General features: G+C 31.9%; 7 protein-coding genes and 1 non-coding gene across 12 annotated transcripts in view; 1 reads left to right on the forward strand and 7 right to left on the reverse strand.

The window, feature by feature from the left end:
* Window positions 1–197: 197 nt before the first annotated feature.
* Window positions 198–1,625, reverse strand: LOC123014304 (general odorant-binding protein 72-like). The gene is made up of 7 exons (XM_044413357.1): window positions 1,566–1,625; window positions 1,439–1,514; window positions 1,335–1,387; window positions 1,248–1,283; window positions 1,089–1,203; window positions 966–1,036; window positions 198–913 (listed from the first exon to the last, which is right to left on the reverse strand). Exons 1-7 carry the CDS (start codon window positions 1,623–1,625, stop codon window positions 896–898), a joined length of 429 nt encoding a protein of 142 aa, XP_044269292.1. The 3' UTR covers window positions 198–895.
* A 2,466-nt stretch (window positions 1,626–4,091) lies between these two features.
* Window positions 4,092–5,029, reverse strand: LOC123015483 (general odorant-binding protein 72-like). Its single transcript, XM_044415231.1, has 7 exons — window positions 4,897–5,029; window positions 4,762–4,837; window positions 4,657–4,709; window positions 4,568–4,603; window positions 4,409–4,523; window positions 4,283–4,353; window positions 4,092–4,232 (listed from the first exon to the last, which is right to left on the reverse strand). Exons 1-7 carry the CDS (start codon window positions 4,954–4,956, stop codon window positions 4,215–4,217), a joined length of 429 nt encoding a protein of 142 aa, XP_044271166.1. The 5' UTR covers window positions 4,957–5,029; the 3' UTR covers window positions 4,092–4,214.
* A 1,387-nt stretch (window positions 5,030–6,416) lies between these two features.
* Window positions 6,417–7,152, reverse strand: LOC123012540 (general odorant-binding protein 72-like). The gene is made up of 5 exons (XM_044410549.1): window positions 7,035–7,152; window positions 6,910–6,985; window positions 6,764–6,852; window positions 6,526–6,711; window positions 6,417–6,473 (listed from the first exon to the last, which is right to left on the reverse strand). The coding sequence occupies exons 1-5, from the start codon at window positions 7,092–7,094 to the stop codon at window positions 6,456–6,458; spliced, it is 429 nt and encodes a 142-aa protein (XP_044266484.1). The 5' UTR covers window positions 7,095–7,152; the 3' UTR covers window positions 6,417–6,455.
* Window positions 7,153–7,311: 159 nt separating this feature from the next.
* Window positions 7,312–8,569, reverse strand: LOC123011993 (protein SCO1 homolog, mitochondrial). Its single transcript, XM_044409736.1, has 5 exons — window positions 8,322–8,569; window positions 8,093–8,270; window positions 7,846–8,043; window positions 7,589–7,797; window positions 7,312–7,536 (listed from the first exon to the last, which is right to left on the reverse strand). Exons 1-5 carry the CDS (start codon window positions 8,400–8,402, stop codon window positions 7,387–7,389), a joined length of 816 nt encoding a protein of 271 aa, XP_044265671.1. The 5' UTR covers window positions 8,403–8,569; the 3' UTR covers window positions 7,312–7,386.
* A 69-nt stretch (window positions 8,570–8,638) lies between these two features.
* Window positions 8,639–10,537, reverse strand: LOC123011982 (S-phase kinase-associated protein 2). Its single transcript, XM_044409724.1, has 7 exons — window positions 10,368–10,537; window positions 10,002–10,318; window positions 9,729–9,952; window positions 9,398–9,681; window positions 9,224–9,351; window positions 9,016–9,175; window positions 8,639–8,968 (listed from the first exon to the last, which is right to left on the reverse strand). Exons 1-7 carry the CDS (start codon window positions 10,424–10,426, stop codon window positions 8,776–8,778), a joined length of 1,365 nt encoding a protein of 454 aa, XP_044265659.1. The 5' UTR covers window positions 10,427–10,537; the 3' UTR covers window positions 8,639–8,775.
* A 497-nt stretch (window positions 10,538–11,034) lies between these two features.
* LOC123015855 (sodium channel protein Nach-like) lies at window positions 11,035–13,041 on the forward strand. Its single transcript, XM_044415884.1, has 9 exons — window positions 11,035–11,204; window positions 11,249–11,449; window positions 11,496–11,640; window positions 11,690–11,835; window positions 11,884–11,986; window positions 12,036–12,448; window positions 12,497–12,597; window positions 12,650–12,912; window positions 12,961–13,041. Exons 1-9 carry the CDS (start codon window positions 11,035–11,037, stop codon window positions 13,039–13,041), a joined length of 1,623 nt encoding a protein of 540 aa, XP_044271819.1.
* LOC123015849 (putative protein kinase C delta type homolog) overlaps window positions 13,017–15,872 on the reverse strand; it is a 20,913-nt gene continuing 18,057 nt past the window's right edge. For all 5 annotated transcript variants that reach the window (XM_044415875.1, XM_044415874.1, XM_044415873.1 and 2 more), the window contains 7 exons: window positions 15,168–15,394; window positions 14,945–15,118; window positions 14,739–14,893; window positions 13,938–14,076; window positions 13,701–13,889; window positions 13,508–13,648; window positions 13,017–13,459 (listed from right to left, as the gene is read on the reverse strand). In XM_044415875.1, coding sequence (XP_044271810.1) covers window positions 13,310–13,459; window positions 13,508–13,648; window positions 13,701–13,889; window positions 13,938–14,076; window positions 14,739–14,893; window positions 14,945–15,118; window positions 15,168–15,394 — 1,175 coding nt within the window. In that variant the 3' untranslated portion in view covers window positions 13,017–13,309. The remainder of the gene's footprint in view (window positions 13,460–13,507; window positions 13,649–13,700; window positions 13,890–13,937; window positions 14,077–14,738; window positions 14,894–14,944; window positions 15,119–15,167; window positions 15,395–15,872) is intronic.
* Window positions 15,786–15,858, reverse strand: Trnaa-agc. Its single transcript has one exon. It is a non-coding gene; the product is annotated as a tRNA-Ala (tRNA).

The raw sequence follows: 15,872 nt of genomic DNA on the forward strand, positions 1-15,872 counted from the left end.
GTCAAAATAAAACGATTTAACCAAGTTGCACTATTTAAAAGTTAGAGACCGCCAATAAAATTATGATTTCTTTGGTTAGAGTAATAATTAATTACATTATTGTTAACTAATACAAACATACATAAAGAAACTAAAATCTAAAAATTTATTTTTATACAATTTCAAAATCACTAATAATAAATAGCCAACGTCCGATATTTTGACACGTCTACTTAAATTATATTTTATTTAAAACCAAGGCCGAAACAAAAACTTTATAAGATACAAAAATTGTTGAAACATAATGTGCCTTTCGAATAAAAAAATACGCCATTCGGATTACGTATAACAAAAATATGGCTTAAAATGTGTTAACTTGGTAATAGATAAGTACTTTACAGTAACAATAAAACAAAACAAATAGTACCAAAACATGTGGCCTTGATAACAATTTAAAAAAATGGATTAGGTACTCCCTTAAAATGTTATTGAAAAAAAAATATTTTTTTAATTTTGGCGTCCTCTAACTTTTAATCGGTAAAATTTGGTATAAAGGTAAGTTGGGTTTACTTTGACCTGGGGACTCTCATGTTACTCTTTGTCCCCATCTTTTCGTTACACCCTGTATTGATTATAAAAAATAAAACTAAATATTTTATGCATAAAAATGCTAGACAAACAAAAATTACAAATTAAAGAAATTTAAACTTAATATCTACACCAATATTTTTGGTGCAATATACGTAAACTGAAGTGTAGATACGATATTATAAAAACAATAAATTATGAATTAAAGTCCGATTGCTAATTTTATTCTAGAACAAAAAATAAATTGTGATATTGTTTTCCTTACAGTAGTAAATGATGTGATAGTGTCTAAAGCAATTTGAATTTTTATTTAAGTTCTGTTTCATAGTCACGGAAGAAAGTACTTCTAAAAAAAGATTTAGTTTTAATGTGGAGCAATTCTAGACAAATAGTATTACTTCAGGATTAGATTCGTATAAACATTTAGAGATTTCGTAAGCAGCGATACATTTATCGTCTAGAGTTTTAGCTTCAAATAAGAATTATTAGTTTATAAAATATGATAAATTACAAAAAAATACCGGCATCTTTGCATAATTTTGCTGCCTCAATTGATGCATCTTTTAGAGCAGTGGGTAAGTTTTTCTCAGCCAAAATTAACGCATAGTCCAGGTTAAAAACATTATCTTTTGTGATCTAAAAACCATATTAGCAAACAATAATTCAAACAAAATTCTTACCAATTTGTTTGAATTGAGAGCGCAATGCATGTAACACTAGAATATTTGAAAAATAATTACTGAATTTGTTAAAATAGAGAAAAATACCATTGCAGTATGGTCAATATTCCAATCCCCTTGATGCATCTTCTCAATATCCTCTAATAATAATAAAAATAAAAACATTATTGTATTAAAAATGGATTACTTACCAGTTGTCGCTTTACTTTTCGGTTGACACATATTCCTAACAAGCTTAACCGCTGCTTTTAACTGAGTTTCGGACATCTACAACAATTTTAGTATATTTTCAATTCAATAAAAATTATTGTGTCTCACCGCAGCTTCTGTAAATTCGAAAAAAATTAAACATGAGCACAAAAATGGAAAATACTTCATCTTCGTGTAACACTGAATTCCTTCATTGATTTTGTGGAAAAAAGCCTGGTTAATAAATAGTTAGTCTAGAGGAAATTCGTAATTAAAAAAGCAATTCTATTATGATTAATTCCTCCTTGTGTATCTGTAATTAGGTCGATAAATACATAAGTCCAATACAAATTTTTTCAATTTGTAATTAAGGAGACGCAGTTCCTACTTGTCACTTCCTTTTATTTGCAGTTACATATATGTCTAGAACAACACAGAACTTGTAAATGAAATTTCTTTGGATTGATTGTTTAAAAAAAACTGACACAGTTAACTGCAATGTTTGATAATGATTGTTAATCATTAATTTAAGGCATATCTGTTCTTTTATTAATATTCAGCTTTATTAAATTATATATTTATTTCTCCGTCACATTTTGGGCGTAATAAATCCTTCATATAGTTTAAAAACTTTGCAAAATTATTAAAAACTAAATGTATCATCGATTATACAGAGTCGCTAAAAAGTATAGATACAGTTAAATATTATAAAAACTATTCATCAAAGCTTATTGAAACTTGGTATACGCTTAAAAGTATTTAAATTACATCGCCTCATATGTTATCAAACTTCTATCGCCATTTGTTCTCTGGATACAAGGCTAACTTGATTTTTCTTAAAAGCATTTTATTCTGAGTTCTGTGATGTAACACATTCATAATACCTTATTTAGAAAAAAATTATCGAACTAATTAAATTTTGAAAAATGTAAACTTTTTTTAGCCTAGGAAATGTTGTTTTTATCTATCGTTAGCTCTTTTCCGCCTGAACTTTGACCAAAAAATAGGTAAATTGTTTCTCAAATTTCTACGTGTTCTGTTAAACCGTTATGAAAATATTTAGCTGTATCCATACTTTTTAGCGACTCTGTATATGTTTCCCCTTTGGTTTACTCTTAACAATACTGCATTTAACTTAAAAGTAATAAAAATTTTACTGGGTTTTTGCAAAACGTCTTTTCTCTACATTTACTATAGTAAGTTTTCTATTATATGCGTGTAGATCAATTAATAATTCGAAAGATGTACCAGATAGCTGTCTCTTTTCAACATTTATAAACAGCCTTGTTGTCGCTACGAAAAGTCGATCACGCCATTTATCTCACATTAACAAATGCAAAAATTCTTGAAAACAAAAATTTAACTAGCGTTTACGTAGTTAGGCTACGGCCGGTAGATAATCTACGACCGGACTAGTCCGGTAAATTTTATCTACCGGACCCATTTGTAACTATGTAAACGCTAGTTACCAATTCAGTATTTTAGAAAAGGTTTTATAGTGAATTGCCATTTTGCATAACTCAATAACAAAAAAAATTTCGAATAGTTTTTTTTGTTGCAAGTAAGTACAGTCGTGGAATTAAAATTTCGGGCAGTATTGTCATTTCCATAATGTAAACTCTAAAACAACCTTTACATTAATAACCTCAATTTTTACTCTTGTCACGTTTATGTCATTTTGACTTATTTACTTTCAAATATAGTGATTTGTGGCATAAAAACGGGTAGGCTGTAGATCAAAGCGATGATTTAATTACACTTAGTTCAATTAATAATTTTTTTAAGAGAGACAAATTATTTAATTAACAATTTTAACAATAACAAAAAATAAGTTTAATGGTCAAATGTCAGTCATGATGACAGAAAAAGATAGTTTACAGTGAACTTTTTAAAGTGACAGAAAAATTCTGCCTAAAATTTTCATTCCGCAACTGTACCTAAAAGTTGTTGCAAACAAATCGTTCCTGTTTCCGAACGAGGCGAAGCCGAGTCTGGAATAGCAGATGAGTCAACGCCGAGTTGACTCGCTCGACGCCGAGTTCATTCGCCCAAAAACAAAACACAAACATGCTATTAAATTGTTTGTATCAAGATAACCAGTAATCGAGTCATCCTTGGATCCGAAAACGTATGTCTGTGAAACGTCAAATAAAATAACAAGTCGAAAGGTAAAATGGCATGATCAAAAAGCTGATGATTTTAATAACTAAATTTATGATTTACCTTCAAAAAAGAATGGTCCTATTGTTATACGAGTACGTCGGTGACTAATTCCAGCCCATTTTGCCGTTTTAGCCTTCAACTTATCATTTCCTTTGACGTTTCATGTGCAGTTAGTTCAAAAATAGACATACGTTTTAAGATCCAAAGATGACTCGATTACAAATTATCTTGATCGCTCGATATTAGGTACAAGAGAGAAAAATTTTTCTTTTCCTCCCACAAGTGGAAATTTTGAGATGGGTTTTGACTTTTCACAAAAATCATTTTACTAAAAATAAAACAAAACTAAATATTCAATGCATAAAAATGCCGTGCAAACAAAATTTAAAAATAATTAAGAAATGTAAACTTATTATATCTACACCAATATTATTGATGTAATAAGCTGAAGTTTTGTGTTAGTATGACATCATAAAAATAATAAATCATGAATTAAGGTCAGATCACTGATTTTATTCTGAAACAAAATAAATTGTAATATTGTTTTCTTATACTTAATAACAAATGATGTGAAAGAGTGTCTAAAACAATTTGAATTTAAGTTCTGTCTCATGGTCACGGGAGAAAGTACATCTGAAAAAAAAAATCAGTTTTAATGTGGAACAATTTTGGACAAATATTACTTCAGGATTGGATTCGTATAAACATTTAGAGATTTCGTAAGCAGCAACACATTTATCGTTCAGAGTTTTAGCTTCAAATAATAATAATTATTAGTTTACAAAATACGATAAATTGCAAAAAATTACCGGCATCTTTGCACAAATTTGCTGCCTCCAATGATGCATCTTTTAAAGGATTGGGTAAGTTTTTCTCAACCCAAATTAACGCATTGTCCAGATGAAAAACATTTCCTTTTGTAATCTAAAAACCGTTTTAGCAAACAGTAATTGAAACAAAATTCTTACCAATTGGTTTGAATTGAGAACACAATGCATGTAGCACTAGAATATTTTAATAATAATTACTAAATTTGTTAAAACAGAAGAAAAAATACCATTGCAGTGTAGTCAATATTCCAATTCCCTTGATGCATCTTCTCAATATCCTCTAATAACAACAAAAATTAAAATATTCGTATTAATAAAAATTGATTTCCTACCAGTTGTTGCTTTACTTTTCGGTTGACACATATTCCTAACAAGCTTAACCATTGCTTTTAATTGAGCTTCGGACAACTACGACAATTTATTCTTATTTAAATTCATTCTTATTTTAGTAAAAATTATTGCCTTACCGTAGCTTCCGTAAATTCCAAAAAAATTAAACATAAACACAAATATGCAAAATACTTCATCTCTAAATGATCGCATGTAACACTGATTTCTTTGACTGATTTTTTGGACAAAGCCTGTTTAATAAATAGTTGGTCTGGAGGATATTTATAATTAAGAATAATTCTATTATGATTAAAATCTTCTTTGCATATCTGTAATTAAGTCGATAAATACATGTAAAGAAGCACGATATCTCCTGTTTAAGGTTCAATTACATTGAAGAAAAAAATTGGAGATTCTACAATTTATAATTAAGGAAGCGCAGTGTTTACTTGTTATTTCCTTTTATTTGCAAATATAAATTTAAAACAATACTACCAAACTTGTGAGTATAATTTCTTTAGATTGATAAAATTGAAAACAGATAACTGCAATGTTTGATTATTGATCATTTTAAATAAATTAACCTTATAATCCAGTGGCAGAGTGGTATTTAGTGAAAACTTCATTTAAGGCATTTCTGTTTATTAATATTCCGATTTATTACATGTATATATTCGTTTCTCCGTGACCTTTTGAGAGTGATAAATCCTTCAGATGGTTTAAAAAACTTTACTAAATTTTAAATTTCGGTATTTAATACTGAATAGTAAATACGTATTCTATAGAATCCCACACCTAGCCTTAAAAAACAAAAGAATTCATTACTTTAATTTAGTACACTTTAGTCTTAAAAATCCTACAAAAAGTGACCAATATATCCAAATAAAGATTAGTAATTTAATCGATTTTTTTTTTGTAAAGATAAATTAATTCTTTCATTTTTCTTATGTTTATTTCACAACATTTAGATTATTAGTTCTAAAATATAAATAACTTTTTAATAAAAAGTAATTATCTTGGAAAAAAATTAAAAATCATAGTTGGCCAATGATTTTGAGGACCCTAAATGTTGATTCTAAACAACTTTTTGTCGCATTTGCCATATAAAATCATTTTACTCTACAAAAAATACTTTTTTTTTTGAAAACTTACAAAGCATAGGTTCTTTATATTTCAAAATTAAAATTATGTTAGTATTTAACCAAGCAGGGCTAAACCCACAGACCACCAATGAGAATGAGAAATTCTCATTGGTGGTCTGTGGCTAAACCGCAGAAAAAAATCTAAATCGAAATTTTTTTATCTTTTACAAGAGTCGTTTTACCTATCCGGAGACACACAGTATATGACACCCTGTATCTGTAAAAGAAACATTCTAAGTAGGGTCGCACGAAAATACAATGTAATATATGTTTCAAATTGCTGTGGACATGTGGTATTAATCTACGACTGATTAAGCTAAGTTTTAATTGTTGTGATAAATTATGTTTGTTGACCGTTAATAGTATTTTATTTATTTTCTGTCTATTTTAAGTACGAGTAGATATAGATGTTTCTTGTTCAATGGATAGTTTTCTCTTAGGACATTTCTAAATGAGTAAAAAAATTAATAGGAATTGAAAGGACAGAAGTAGGAGCAAAAAAATAAATCAAATAATTAAAGTGACACCAATTTATTGAGACTTAATTAATTACATTATGGTAAGAAGTATTTCTAAAAAACAAAACGATAAAGTAAATAAAAGAATATTTTTGAAATAATTTACCTCGGGGTTATCCAGGTACATACAGTGTGCTATCTCATAGGCAGCCTCGCATTTATCTGAAGCAGTTTTAACAGCGTCTTTGCAATTATTTACAGATGCGATAGCAGGGTCTCTAACAGTCTCGGGAGCCTGAGCTTTCAAAACTGCAATTCCGGCTTCCCAATTAAAACTATTATCTTTTCCGATCTAAAATCCAACATTTATTTAGTCTGCACTAGGAACATCGTTGAAAAAATACCAGCTTATACATATTCAAAATGCACCACATGTAACATTTGCCGTTTTTGTCCAAGTCCCAGTTGCCTGAATGCATTCCTTCAATTTGTTCTAAAATAAAATTAATTTTTTCTATTATTATTTTTGTAACAAAAAATGATGCGTTACCATTGGTGGCCTTGGATTTTGGTTGGCACGTATTTCGTACAAGCTTCAACGTAGCTTTCATTTGAGCTTCAGTCATCTGTTTTTAAATTTTTTAAACTAAAAATTGAAACAAAGTTGCTACTTACCGCACAATAAACATGATAAAAGCTTAAAGTTGCAACCAACAGCAACAAAATAGCTTTCATTCTTGTCTATTCACTAACACTAAAATGTAAACAAAAGTAGCAAAACACGATAATTCCATGCTTTTATAAGTTTAATATTCTGCGTACCACACACTAATTTGCATTTTACCCCTTTAATTATTATTTATCAAGTTTTTATATGAATGAATATAAATTTCGAACCGCAAAAAAATGAAGGATCTTTAAGTGATATTTATACAACGTAATAACACACGTTTTCGTTCTAAATCTATAATTTGTTTTTGCTAAAAATTGTAATACAATTTCAGAGGAAATCCTCTACAAGTTAACATTAGAACCAGCTTCTAACATTCATTTTTGCATATTTTAACATATTTACTTTGATGGAGGCTGCAATTTCGATTGCACTTTTATTTTGGCCGTAGTAGTCCACAAACTGACCGTCGGGGTCCACCAAATACATTATAATTGTATGATCGACCTAAAATATTAGAAAATTATGGAAAAATTCATTGCAGACACCACAAACATACAATATAGTCACTATCTTTATCTTTGGGGCCCGCACTGAAGTAAACGCGGTAGGCTTTGCACGCCCTTGCCACTTGTTCTACTGTGCCAGTGAGCCCCAAAAGTCGGGGGCTGAACTCTGCGCAGTATTTCCCCACAACATCGGGAGTGTCTCTCTGGGGATCAACCGAAATAAAGATTGGTTGGACTCGCGGCACATCCTTTGTAGAATCTGTCAAACACAATTTTGCCCCAAACTTATAATTATTTTAATTAATACCTAAATCGTTAATTACTGCCGCCATTTTTTCTAATTCGTCGGGACAAATATCAGGACAGTGGGTAAACCCAAAGTAGATCAACATCCACTGTCCCAAAAAATCCTCGCTTTTGCGCATTTTGCCCTGAGAATCCACCAATTCAAAATAGCCCCCAATTTTGGCTTTACCTAGCATTCTTTTTCTCTCCCTCATCAATGCTTAAAAATTTAGATACTAATTAGTGCCTCCTTAATTAGAGATAATTACCATCCTCTTTCTCTTTCTTTATGTAGTACATAAATGCAAGTAACCCGCCCCCTAGAACACTCGTTATTGCTAAATTGCGCCATGAAATAGGGCCAATGCCTTTGGCGGCTTCTTTTTGCTTAGGTTTGGGGCGCGAACTGTTACTCAAACTCCTGTATTGCAAGTTTTTGGATAAAACCTAAAATTCGGTAAATGAGCCCAAGGTTAAAATATTATTACGGACTCTTACAAAACTGGTATTGGAACTCAGTAACTTCGAGTTTGGCCTTAAAAAGTACTTAATTACTGTAGTTACACAAAATGTGGTCATGATGAGGTTATGTTCGACAATAAATGTTRCCGCTAATGAACCACATAGACTATAGATATCAGATTTTGGTGCAATATTGTTGATTTATTCACACTTTTGCAGGAAATCATGTATTTTCGCTTTAAAGCCTCTTGACAGAATTTTATAGGTTATGTTTTCAGTAACTTCCTTATGTCGTGGTAACCCTGACTGGCATTTTTGCCCACCAAAATGAAAATTTAATACGGTTTTTACTGTTTTTAGTTTAATTATTTATTAACTCCCGGTAAAAATACAATTAAATCAATCATATCCTCAAAAAGGCACTTACTGGTCCCAAAAATACTAGGAAAAACTTAAAAATTACATCACAATTCGCTGTATAAATAAAATACTAATCTTTAATTTTCATATTCCAAATTTTTGATTTTTTCACTCCCACTGATGGTCTTGCAATTGAACTAAATTTAAATTTATTTATGTTGACGTTGGCTCCTAAACCGTTCTTGATGACTTTAAATTCGTCATCGTTTATGTAACTTCCATGGACATCTAAATATGCCAAACTTTTCATTTTCTTTAAAACGCTGCAAAAACATGTCATCAAAAGTCATAATGTATTATTTTGACTCACAGGAGCGACCGATAAGGAATGAGATAACATCGTGATAACGACAAGAAATTTAATTCATCTAACACAGTCAACTTTTTCACAGCATCACCAGTTATGGAAGTACAGTCTGATAAATCTAGTTCACGAAGATTGGGACAATTTGCAACAATTTGAACCACATCTAAAAATAATTATTATTTTCTTCAATGGTGTTTCTACATCGACTTACTTTGGTCATCTAATAATTTTCTACATCCTGAGAAATTGAATCTGTCCACAGTTGGGGGCAAATTTTCACAAACCAAGTCAATACTGACTGAATTTAAATACGTCCAAGACAAATTTAGCTCTCGTATTCTGTGAAAAAATCATTATTTTTGGTCTAATCAATGTGAACTCATACTTTCTACAATTTGTTAATAAATATCTCAATCCGTCAACACCAATTCCCGATGCCATCGCCAAATTAAGAACTTCAAGCTCCCTATTGGCTGAAAGGGCCACAAGAACACTGTCATCAATTGGAACACTTTCTAAACTTAGTTTTTTCAGCCTTCTACATTGGTTAAAAATTGTTACAAGGCTTGGGGGTGATACTGATGCCATTGTGAGATCTAAATACATTAAGCGGCAACGATAATCAGGAAGAGATGCTTTGACATTTGGTAAAATCGGTGGGTCCATTACCTAAAATTCCTGATCAAGTAAAGTGTTTAAAAATTTTTGAAACATACTCTTGTTTTAGACATTTTTAAAATAATCACTTGTCTGCTCAATATTGTACCCATGGCGCCCTTTTCCAACGACCTGTTTGAAATATCCATTCGGGTCCACAAACTCTCGTCCTCCACCAATTGACTAAATCTTCTGCAAACCAAAGCCACATTACCTAGTTGAGTTTTTGATAACTTTTGAAATATGTGTAATATCACTTCATCTGATAACAAGTCGAAATAATCTAAAACTAACTCGTTAAAACCTGCCCTGAGGCTACTATAAACCCTTACTTATGTTACTATTATTACAAGACTTTTTCTCATCGTGAAACATAATATTATCCAACTCTCCCATAGAAAGCTTTTGCAGCGTATTCTCCGGCAGTGAGGCTTCCAATATCGCAATTTGTTCGACTTTGCTAGTAGGGGTTTCACTAGCAGCCCCCGATTTAACATTATGACGTTTCAGTTCTTTTTCAAGAGCAAATTCAGAATCACTCACTAGTCTTTCAACTCCAGAGTCGTAAACCGAATGTAGAATTAACTCATTTTTACTTAAAGTCCACCGATTTGTGTCAGGTAAGTCCATATCATACCGGGCTCTTTTACTGCAAGGGAGGGCTGTCAAGAAATACAAAACTTGAATTGTACACTCACCAAACTGGAGATCTATCAATGTCGACATCGACAGACGACAAAATCCGTTGTGTATCCATCGTTAATTGTAATTTGGATTAAGAAACTTAATTAATCACAGCATTATCAACACATCACTTTACTTATATTTTACCTCCAAACAAAAAATTCAGGCGCCCCCCGTCAAGTGACYTTACYGTACCAACATTGTAGCACAAATGTCACTAAAAGAATAATTAAATAAATTCAATAATTAGAAGGTTTTTTAGGAGAAATGTTTTGTTGGGATTATGTTATAACTCCATTAATGTTATTTTGGTTTGTATTTTTGTTTTTGTTGTGTACAAACAAAATATTTAAAAAAGTTTGTATTTTGAGTTGCATAACAACATTACTATCTCATTTTATTCGGCGGGAATTGCAAATATTTCATTGTATTAATTGTTTTTATGAAAACTGAACTGAATGATAATTTGGGTCATTGTAATTATTGGATATAATAACAGAAGCTGTTACAAACTTTTCTTTTATGTACCTTTGATAATATAATTGAAGTAATCTTTTTCTATAAATCAGTTTCTATTATCTGTTTGAATTATCTTTCTATTCATGTTTGACAAAAATTATCGATGTAGTTGGAAAGCGTTATTTCTTGTGACACGCAATGGTATAATCTAGAGCGTCTAAAATGCGTTTCAAATTGAAAAATAAAGGGCCGAAAAAGCGTTTACAAAATGTGTTTAAATTGTACAAAAATTTGGGCACTAGTTGGCAAGTCCAAACAAAATTATTTTTTGAACATTCGACTCTACATGGAGTGCGATACATTGCTGAGAATGGTCGACCATTTTTAGAAAGGTAATTTACAACCAACTGAAATTGAAAAATAATTAAATTTTAAGATTTATGTGGTTTTCATGTGTGGGAATTGGGGCTGTAGCCACAGTTGTTATTATTGTGAGTTTATGGGACAAGTTTCAGACAAATCCAACTATCACAGGTCTTGACACCGATTTCCACAACTGGAAGGTACCATTTCCTGCGATAACGGTGTGTCAGGAAAAACCGTACAATCTATCACGTATTGAGGAATATTTTGAAGAGTAAAAACACCACAATAAAAATTAAATATAACAATTTTTGTTTCAGTAAATATTCAGACCCGTCTTTGGGCTACTCTGTAGAACTTTTAACCGAACTCACCAAACTTTCATTTGATTCAATACGAGAACTCAAATATAAAATCAAGCCTTCGACTTCTAACACTTTCGATTTAAAGGAAGTTGCGTTCGAGGTAATTTTGCTTGATTTAAATGATTCAAAAATTAGAACATTTTTAACAGTTGATGAACCGTTGCGAAGAAATTTTTGAAAGCTGCGAATTCAAGTCTTATAAAAGCAATTGTTGTGACGATTTTTTTCCAGTTTTCACCGAAAAGGGGTTTTGCTACACTTTCAATTCCAGACACTACGAGAAAAAACTTCCTTGGTTGGGTATTAAGAAAACTAACAAATTTTTCCTTATTTTTTATTTTAGGAACGATACTGTTTCACCAGAATTTCAAATGCGATACATCAAAGAAACCGATCTCGCATGGTCTCTGAAATTTACAGTCAAGGATACTTCAATTAATATGCCTGTAAACATAAATCTCGATATTTTTTCGATTTCATAATATTTTTTAATAGATTTACATCCTTAATTCCGATGAACAAGCCGGCTTAGACATCCAACCCCAACACATTTGGGATTATAAAATAAACAAAATTTCTTTTTCAGTCAAACAAACTTACACAACAGAGGATACGAAACAATTATCAATCAAACAGAGACATTGTGTTTTTTCGGACGAATTAAAGTTGCAAACTGATAACATTTACACTTACACGGCTTGTACAAGACAGTGTAGGATGGACACTTCGATGCGTTTGTGTAAATGTGTCCCATTTTTTTACCCCCAGATTGGCAGTTACAAACATTGCTCTCTTTTGCAACTTTCCTGCATTTGGGAAAATCTGGAAAGTATCAAGTCAGTAGACCACTGTTTTTGCCATTTGGGGTGTTCTAACACGGTTTACGAGGTGGAAAAATTGACAGAAGCGTAGGTTTTGTATCAGACATTTTCCAAATTTAATTTTTACCAATGTAGAACTGGGGATACAGAACGTAATGAGTTGGAAGCGAGGTTTGTCTCGTGGCCCATGGTGCGCTATAAACGCGAAGTCCTGTTTGGTTGGGTCGATTTGTTGGGTAATTAATTAAAAACTCAAACTATTTAAGCAAATTAATTAATTATTTCAAGTGTCGTTTGGCGGCATCGCCGGGTTATTTCTAGGTTTCAGTCTATTGTCCGGGGTCGAAATTTTGTATTATTTCACAATTAGGGCTTGTTGCATGGTTGTGCGAGAAAAACGCGAACTGGAGAAAATACAGTATGAGCAAAAAACGAAATTGCCGGAAGATTACGACTTGAGTCTAATGCCCTATTGTTGCTTTGACCCATTTCCCGGAAATGGGATAAATCAAGTGGCAAAAAGTTACTACAACGAAAATTTGTACCAGAATGTAACTATTCTCCTTGGTTTCTTCGATTTCATGTTTGTTTTCTTGTAGAAAATCGCACCTTTGACGAAGGGAAAGTGGAACCCGTCTGAAAAAATTTTGCCCCCTTTCGGTATAGAATTTATTAATTAAGTAGTTTTCAACTGGCACAAGACACATGGATTACAATACTTGGACAAAATACTTTTCGCGTGTCTAAAATAAGTACAAATACCATTATATAAAAAGTGAAAGGTACACAATAAAATATTTTAAAAACCTAACTATCATTCGATGGTGGCACTTTCATTCTGAAAGTCGTAAAGGGCGTAATTCAATCACATAGGAACATTAATTAACCACCAAAAATTGCGTCTCTTAACGAGACGAAACGACAACCCTAATTTTTATGCTAGTTGTCTCATTTGTCTGTGGCGTTGGGGTTGGTATAACTAAAACCTTGAAACTGGGTCTGATCCATCGATTGTAAAATATTTTGTTCAATTGGAGTTAATTTGGCCTTTTCTGCAGTGAATGTTTTGTCAAAGTATTGCGTATCTAGTGGGTGTTGCTGCAAAAATTCAATTAATTTTAATTGACGGAACAAATAATAACTTACCAAATTGGGTTTAAAAGGTGGTTCTAAGAGTCTTGCCTCAAGCTTGTCCCATTGGATCGGCTTGAAAAATGGCTGGTCTTGGATATCACCAGATGGGCAAAATCTGTTTCCTAATCTCTTGTTTGCATCTTTTTCCAAAAACTAATCAATTAAGAATTAAACCAAAGCAACTAAAAATTAATTTTATTGTTACCAACTGTAGAACAGCGCTAGCTTCTTGCGACAAAAACCGGGGAATCACTGGTTTTTCGTTACAAATGGACCAAAATAATTCGTCTTCGTCACAACCACTGAAAGGCGATTGGCCCAATAACATTTCGTATAAAAGTACACCGAATGACCACCAATCAACACATTGATTATAGTGTTGTCCTTTAATTATCTAAAATTATCAAATTAGGAAACATAAATTTAGAGCAGTTCGAATTACTTCAGGTGCCATATAATCAGGAGTGCCACAAAACGTATCGGCCATTCGGTCCAAAAATATTTGAAGCTTACACATGCCAAAATCTGCTATTCTCACGTGACCGTCAAAGTCCAATAAGATATTATCAAGTTTTAAATCCCTAAAATAAAAAAATAAGAAGAATGGTGGATGCGCCGGTTCTGCCATTTTATTTATTAACGTTTATTACAAAAAACCTTAACATAATACAATTTCTATAAACAGAAAAATGTGAAGAGTTAGAAAACTCTTTTCTATTTTTTATTTATTTTTTAAAAATTTTTTATAGCTACTTTATGACTTTTCTCGCTTCACCGCTTCATGTGTTTTCTAAACCGATTAATCGTCAGCACGTTCTGTATATTAATATTTGTCAGAGATAAATATTTTTGGCTCCCATCAATGCGATTTGATTGATTAACGGAAAATAAAATTGGAATTCGCCGAAATAATTTATGTAGTTTCACCTGAATTTTACGCGAAATTTGTACTGGCTGACGTAACTGTTTGAAATATCGACTGAAACTTCTCTCCGACGTTAATTTGTATGATTTATCCCAACTGGATTTGCTTAAAATTAGAGTAGGAAATGTGGACAGGTAATAAGCGAAATATTAAAAMTCGGGCCGATGAACTGTAATGACCTATCCATAAATGTGGTAAAAATACACGAGTTCTCTTTTTATTGCAAGAGTCCAAGAAATATTATGCAATTTGCTAATTATAGAAAATTTATTGGGTGTTGATTTTGATGTTGTTTAAAATTAACTGAGGTTGAATTACCTGTAAACAATGCCTTTGTTGTGAAGAAATTTCAGGCCTGAAACGATTTCAGCGCCGTAGAAACGGGCTTGAGCTTCGGGAAAACGGCCCGATTGTTGGATGTGAAACATGAGATCGCCGCCGTTTAAATATTCCATCACAAAGAATAAATGTGACTAATAATTTGCACAAAATTATTATTATCATAAACAATTGATTTTTTTTACCTCAGTTTGGAAGGTGCATAGTAGATGGCACAAATAAGGATGTTTCGTTGCCAAAGCTAAAACTTTTCTTTCGATTAAAGTGCACTCAACGTCGTCGTCTTCCAAAACGACGTCTTTTTTCAGGCACTTTATGGCATAATAATATTCAGTATCCTTCAGCTCTGCCAAGAGAACCTGAAATTTTTTGTTGGCAAGCTACTCAGACCAGTTTTGTGTAATATACCTTCCCGAAGCTTCCTTTGCCTAAAACTTTAAGGAAATTGAAGTCTTCAACACAATATTTTCTAAATCGAGGAATTGTCGTTGCTGGCGGTGTTATTCTGCCACTTCTTTGGAAACTGGCAAAAGTACTAGAGTGTGAATACTCTTCTAAGACCTCGTTTGAGTCTAAAGCTAAGGCAGGGTTGTTTGCGGGATTTGTTGTTGGGGAGTCCTGAGTTTCGGTTGATCCTAAAAATACAAAAATGTTTTTAGAGGAAAAATTCAAATTGCTGTTTATTTATTTAGAACAACTGACCGATTTTTTGACAGGTGGACAAATAAAAATAAAACATCATTATTACTGCGTTTACATATTCGCGAATGTAAAATGAAACTAGGACACATTCATTTTCTAGGACAGCTTAAGTACAATAATTACAAAATAATTAGTTTTTTCTAATAATAAAAAATATAAATTGTGTTAAGAGGTCAGTATTTAGTATTTTGTACTATACATGGATAATGAATAAAAGACCAACACAATAATGGATTTCATTTTTATTTGTGTGGTAATTAGTTCCACAATTTGAAAAAAAACAACAGGTCATTGGACCTATTTTTTTATTATTTTTAAAAAAACTGGAGGCGCCGGGTATCGATCCCGGTACCTCTCGCATGCTAAGCGAGCGCTCTACCATCTGAGCTACGCCCCCCGTACTTTATCAAA

The sequence above is a fragment of the Tribolium madens genome, unplaced genomic scaffold (assembly GCF_015345945.1).
Source record: "Tribolium madens isolate multiple individuals breed KSU strain unplaced genomic scaffold, Tmad_KSU_1.1 Scaffold_19;HRSCAF=116;Tcas5.2_LG9, whole genome shotgun sequence".
NCBI classification, from domain to species: Eukaryota; Metazoa; Arthropoda; class Insecta; order Coleoptera; family Tenebrionidae; genus Tribolium; species Tribolium madens.